General features: G+C 43.3%; 1 protein-coding gene across 2 annotated transcripts; it reads left to right on the plus strand.

Annotated features, from left to right (window-relative positions):
• Positions 1 to 655: 655 nt before the first annotated feature.
• LOC129501395 (cornifin-A) lies at positions 656 to 2,396 on the plus strand. Of its 2 annotated transcripts, none has more exons than XM_055312517.1 (2): positions 656 to 747; positions 1,808 to 2,396. In XM_055312517.1, exon 2 carries the CDS (start codon positions 1,827 to 1,829, stop codon positions 2,091 to 2,093), a length of 267 nt encoding a protein of 88 aa, XP_055168492.1. In that variant the 5' UTR covers positions 656 to 747; positions 1,808 to 1,826; the 3' UTR covers positions 2,094 to 2,396. The 2 variants fall into 2 exon arrangements, with proteins under 2 accessions (XP_055168492.1, XP_055168491.1); XM_055312516.1 differs by having other exon boundaries at positions 664 to 747; positions 1,789 to 2,396.
• Positions 2,397 to 6,228: the final 3,832 nt, after the last annotated feature.

Raw genomic sequence — 6,228 nt, forward strand, 5'->3', positions numbered from 1 at the left:
GTGCTTAAAAAATCTCTGAAGTAGGAGAGGGGTGAAGGTGTGGTTGGTGAAGGCAAAGCAGGTTTACCCAGATTAGCAACCAGTCAGGGAGGGGTGGGGTTGGGGGATAATTAAGTAATCTGAATGTGTATAGTTCAGTGAAGTTAGGAGAAAGATGGAGGAAATGGGTTGGACCCCTAGACAAGGAGTCTGTAATCAGTAAATTGATGACCTCTGGCATTTACCTTTCTAAGGCAGACAACTGGTACCCACCTCAGATCCTCTGCACACCTCTCCCACTTGTTCCTGTGCCCAGTATATTCTATCCCACAAAACAGGAGGAACAATCTCCTCAAGAAAAGAGAGAGCAAGAAGGTAGCAAGGCCACAAAAAAGACTCATGTCTTCTTCCAGAGTTAACTCATTAAACTATCCAGGAAGCCTGTGGCTCACTTCTCCCCCAACACAAGCCCAATGCCTGGGTCTAAGGCAGAGGGTGGCACTAGGGATTAGGCATCAGTGACATCATTTGTCACACAGCCAGTGCCAAAAAAATATCAAGTGGGTGGTTTTCATCACAAAAGCTGATCCAACTGGTAATTGAGGGGAATAGGGTGAATCATGTTTGACAAGTAAGGAATGAAAACAGAGGGGGCCTGGGGTGATTCTGTTTCCTTGAGGCAGGGCTCATTCATCCTATAAAAAGCTAGCTGGCCACTGACTTTACATCAGATCAGAGCAACCAGGCACCTCTTTCTCTGTGTACCAGGTAAGTCTCTGATTGGAATCAATTTGAAATTCATGTTTATTTTTTTTTTATTATTGGAAACTGGACAAAGGCAAACCTGTGTAAGAGGGCTGCTGAGGATATTAATTACAGAATCCTGGGCGTTTTAGATTACAGCACAGTTTGAGTGTGAAGGGAGTTTAGGGTCAGGTAAGTCTGCCACTTTGGTAAACAGCTATGGGACTGGGGGCTAGAGAGGGGACAAGCCTGTGCATGGACCCACAGTAAGTTATTAGCAAGATTATGACTAGGACTGAGGCCCAGGCCCTTTCAGCAACACCACTATTTTCTCTGTTTATGACAGTTATAAAAATGTTGATTCATGAGATGGACCTCTGTTATGCATTTGTTATATCTCAGGCACCATGCTAGTCACTTTGGGTAGATCAGACCATTATGGAACTTACTCAGCAAGCTCACAGCCTAGTAGGGAAGATAATGCATGCTTATACATAGGTGAAATACAAAGCAGATACTGACTGGTATGGGAACAGAGGGACAGAGAAGGGCTATGGCAGTTTGGGGGAACTATGCTCAGGATCTCCTGGTACAAGATATGAGCTATAATGGAGGCATATCTGGACAAGCAAAATGGGAAGGAGAGCATTTCAGAGCAGATTGCATAAGCAAAGGCAGAATGAGGTCACAGGAGCTGAGACTCACAGAGGCATATTTAAGTCACAGGTATGCCACATGGTCCTAGGGATGGGTAGACTGCAATTGTTTCTATAATGTCACTGTCCAAAAGATCTCAGTGTGGTGCTGGGTACTTGTCAATGAGAAATATTACATGTCTGGGGAAGAAAGTTTGCTGGGTAATGAACCCCACTGAAATGGAGCAGAACAAATTGACTTTAACTCCTCCTCTTGAAAGGACCCAGAAATTATCAAAGCATATTTTACTTTCAAGTGTGTTTGGGTGGTTGGCCAGGGGAACTGAGGGGCTATTTCTTCCAAGAAGGCCTGAAAAGAAACATATTTGTCATTGAATGTGTCTTCTATCCTAGATAATCTCTGTTTAAGTCATCTGTTCTGCTTGTAGGTCCAGTCTCCTGTGAAGCATGAGTTCTCATCAGCAGAAGCAACCCTGCACCCCTCCCCCCCAGCCTCAGCAGCAGGTGAAACAGCCATGCCAGCCTCCACCCCAGGAGCCATGTGTCCCCAAAACCAAGGAGCCATGCCACCCCAAGGCTCCAGAGCCCTGCCACACCAAGATTCCAGAGCCCTGCCACACCAAGGTTCCAGAGCCCTGCCACCCCAAGGTTCCAGAGCCATGTCCCTCAACAGTGACTCCAGTACCAGCTCAGCAGAAGACCAAGCAGAAGTAATGAGGTCTACAGCCAAACAAGCCCCGGGGGAGCCAACCACCGGATGCTGAATCCCCTCTCCCATTGTCCTTCTGTGTCTTACTTACAATTAGCATGTTGTCACTCTGAGTCATAACCCTCCCTCTTTGCACCCTCTACAGAGATTTCCCTCACACTGCTCTGGAGGTCTCTGAGCCTCTGAAAGATGTAGACAGTCTCACTGGTTGAGCTACTCTTTTAACTGCCCAGGGCTTGTCTAAAGAGGGGCCTGGGGATCAAGTGGATCTTTCCTGCCCTATCCCTATTAAACCACTTTTAACTCCATAGCTGGCTGTTCTTGTCATTGGCTGATTCAACTTTTTCATTGTTCTCTCAATACGAAGCAGCAAAGGGCCTGGAACAGGCAGTGAGAGTGTGTGTGTGTGTGTGCATGCGCCCATGTGTGTGTGTGTGTGTACATGTTCATGGACCGACAATGGGTCAAGGCTACCCAGACCCTGTTACTTTGGGCAGCCTTAGCTAGAGCAGGGCTTCTTTTGTACCTGAGTGAGTCCTGTCTGAGTGTAGATGGTACCTGTTTCAAGCCATCTCTGACTCAGTCCTGGCTCCCAATTCACCCTTTTTCTGTTTGGTTTATTCCTTCATTATTGTTATTCCAAAGAAATAGTGCTTATAAAAATTCATGCATCCTCTCTTGCTGATGCCCTAACACATGAAGCCAAGTGTTAAAACACTCACAGACACACACACAGACTTCACACCCCCACAAATCACATGACACACATACACACACACACACACACACACACATATGCTGATTTGATCACCCTAGTTTTTATCTTTCACTGAGACCCCTACACTATAGCAGGACAAAGACGAGTAGAATCCACAATACCTGCCCAGGAGAGGCCTAAGGGTGTATCTTCACCCCTTTCCATGTAAATAGACACTCATGCAAATGTGCACTGACACCAAAGCATACACACACCTTTCTGTGCTCGTTTGTGCCCAATCTCTCTCCCCTCTCCCCACACGTATACAGGGTACCTCTCCAAAGAGAACATAAAAGTAAATGCATCAAAGAAGAAAAAGGAAAGTTTAGGCAGGTTTCAGAAGGAAGACTGTTTAATGAAGATAAGATAACCTGAAATTGAGGGAGAGCAGGTCATCATCGAGTAAAATGTTAGGTGAAAGGGCACTTGAAAGCACCTAGCAAGCCGATTCAACTTCCAGATAAACAAACTCATATCCTTCTCCAAAAAGGGGAAGATAATTCATCAAGACCCCCAGAAGTCACATTCAGGGCTCAGCTTTTCAGATTCCCACCTTCTGCTGTCTCCCTATAACCATGTCTTCTTGACTTTGCTGATGACAAGCAAAAAGCCTACAGGCTGACAGACCAACAGAATTTCCAGAGGGGCTGCAGTGGTCACTGGGGAATGAAGCCTACTTATAAAATAACATCAAATAGATGTGAGGCAAGCAAAAAATGTCAGGTGACAGGTGTGTTGCCCATCACCTGCCTTATACCTGTATGATTCATAAGCACTCCAGATAGATCTGGAAATACCTCAAGAGAAATTTGGAGACTATAAGACAAAAATTATCCAGCAAAGCTTTGCAAGTTGATAAGTAATCATCAGACTGGGGAGAGAGAATGATGTCTCCTGGGTCTGCAAGTTTTGCGCATGTCCAGGGGATTTCACATTGCTGCTTGTTGGCATGGAGGGTTATGTCAGCAATAACTCTAAGGGCAGTCACCATTACAGGGGCAGGCCATGACTGGGGTCACTGGTTGGTGACATACAGCAGTTAAGGGCATAAAGTCAAGGAATGATCTTAATAAAAATCCTTACACATTTGCAGGCCTTCTGCATTCCCTTGGGAAATATGCATTCAGGCACACAATGATTTATTTATAAGTATCATCACTCCAATATTATATATAATAGCAAAAAAAAGTTGGCAGGGAAACAACATAAATTCTCCCAAGGAGAAAATTGATTGAACAAATTATTCTATATCTGTAATGAAATACAATTATAAAAAAATAGTCACATGGAATAATGTTCAGGCAATTTCAAGATCATGTAAAATATTATGGCATGTAACACATACCATGATTGTTTAAAAATGTATGGAGATATGTACACATTTTTGAAAATCTGGCATAAAATACAGCAAACAATTTTTTTAATAAATTAATTTTTATTGGTGTTCAATTTACCAACATACAGAATAACACCCAGTGCTCATCCCGTCAAGTGTCCCCCTCAGTGCCCGTCACCCATTCACCCCCACCCCCCGCCCTCCTCCCCTTCCACCACCCCTAGTTCATTTCCCAGAGTTAGAAGTCTTTATGTTCTGTCTCCCTTTCTGATATTTCCCACACATTTCTTCTCCCTTCCCTTATATTCCCTTTCACTATTATTCATATTCCCCAAATGAATGAGAACATACACTGTTTGTCTTTCTCCGATTGACTTACTTCACTCAGCATAACACCCTCCAGTTCCATCCACGTTGAAGCAAATGGTGGGTATTTGTCGTTTCTAATGGCTGAGTAATATTCCATTGTATACATAGACCACATCTTCTTTATCCATTCGTCTTTCGATGGACACCGAGGCTCCTTCCACAGTTTGGCTATTGTGGACATGGCTGCTAGAAACATCGGGGTGCAGGTGTCCCGGCGTTTCATTGCATCCGAATCTTTGGGGTAAATCCCTAACAGTGCAATTGCTGGGTCGTAGGGCAGGTCCATTTTTAACTCTTTGAGGAACCTCCACACAGTTTTCCAGAGTGGCTGCACCAGTTCACATTCCCACCAACAGTGTAAGAGGGTTCCCTTTTCTCCGCATCCTCTCCAACATTTGTTGTTTCCTGCCTTGTTAATTTTCCCCATTCTCACTGGTGTGAGGTGGTATCTCATTGTGGTTTTGATTTGTATTTCCCTGATGGCAAGTGATGCAGAGCATTTTCTCATGTGCATGTTGGCCATGTCTATGTCTTCCTCTGTGAGATTTCTCTTCATGTCTTTTGCCCATTTCATGATTGGATTGTTCGTTTCTTTGCTGTTGAGTTTAATAAGTCCCTTATAGATTTTGGAAACTAGCCCTTTATCTGATATGTTATTTGCAAATATCTTCTCCCATTCTGTAGATTGTCTTTGAGTTTTGTTGACTGTATCCTTTGCTGTGCAAAAGCTTCTTATCTTGATGAAGTCCCAATAGTTCATTTTTGCTTTTGTTTCTTTTGCCTTCGTGGATGTATCTTGCAAGAAGTTACTATGGCCGAGTTCAAAAAGGGTGTTGCCTGTGTTCTCCTCTAGGATTTTGATGGAATCTTGTCTCACATTTAGATCTTTCATCCATTTTGAGTTTATCTTTGTGTATGGTGCAAGAGAGTGGTCTAGTTTCATTCTTCTGCATGTGGATGTCCAATTTTCCCAGCACCATTTATTGAAGAGACTGTCTTTCTTCCAGTGGATAGTCTTTCCTCCTTTATCGAATATTAGTTGACCATAAAGTTCAGGGTCCACTTCTGGGTTCTCTATTCTGTTCCATTGATCTATGTGTCTGTTTTTGTGCCAGTACCACACTGTCTTGATGACCACAGCTTTGTAGTACAACCTGAAATCTGGCATTGTGATGCCCCCAGATATGGTTTTCTTTTTTAAAATTCCCCTGGCTATTCGGGGTCTTTTCTCATTCCACACAAATCTTAAAATAACTTGTTCCAACTCTCTGAAGAAAGTCCATGGTATTTTGATAGGGATTGCATTGAACGTGTAAATTGCCCTGGGTAACATTGACATTTTCACAATATTAATCCTGCCAATCCATGAGCATGGAATATTTTTCCATCTCTTTGTGTCTTCCTCAATTTCTTTCAGAAGTGTTCTATAGTTTTTAGGGTATAGATCCTTTACCTCTTTGGTTAGGTTTATTCCTAGGTATCTTATGCTTTTGGGTGCAATTGTAAATGGGATTGACTCCTTAATTTCTCTTTCTTCAGTCTCATTGTTAGTGTATAGAAATGCCATTGATTTCTGGGCATTGATTTTGTATCCTGCCACGCTACCAAATTGCTGTATGAGTTCTAGCAACCTTGGGGTGGAGTCTTTTGGGTTTTCTATGTACAGTATCATGTCATC

This window comes from Nyctereutes procyonoides, unplaced genomic scaffold (genome assembly GCF_905146905.1).
Source record: "Nyctereutes procyonoides isolate TBG_1078 unplaced genomic scaffold, NYPRO_anot_genome, whole genome shotgun sequence".
NCBI classification, from domain to species: Eukaryota; Metazoa; Chordata; class Mammalia; order Carnivora; family Canidae; genus Nyctereutes; species Nyctereutes procyonoides.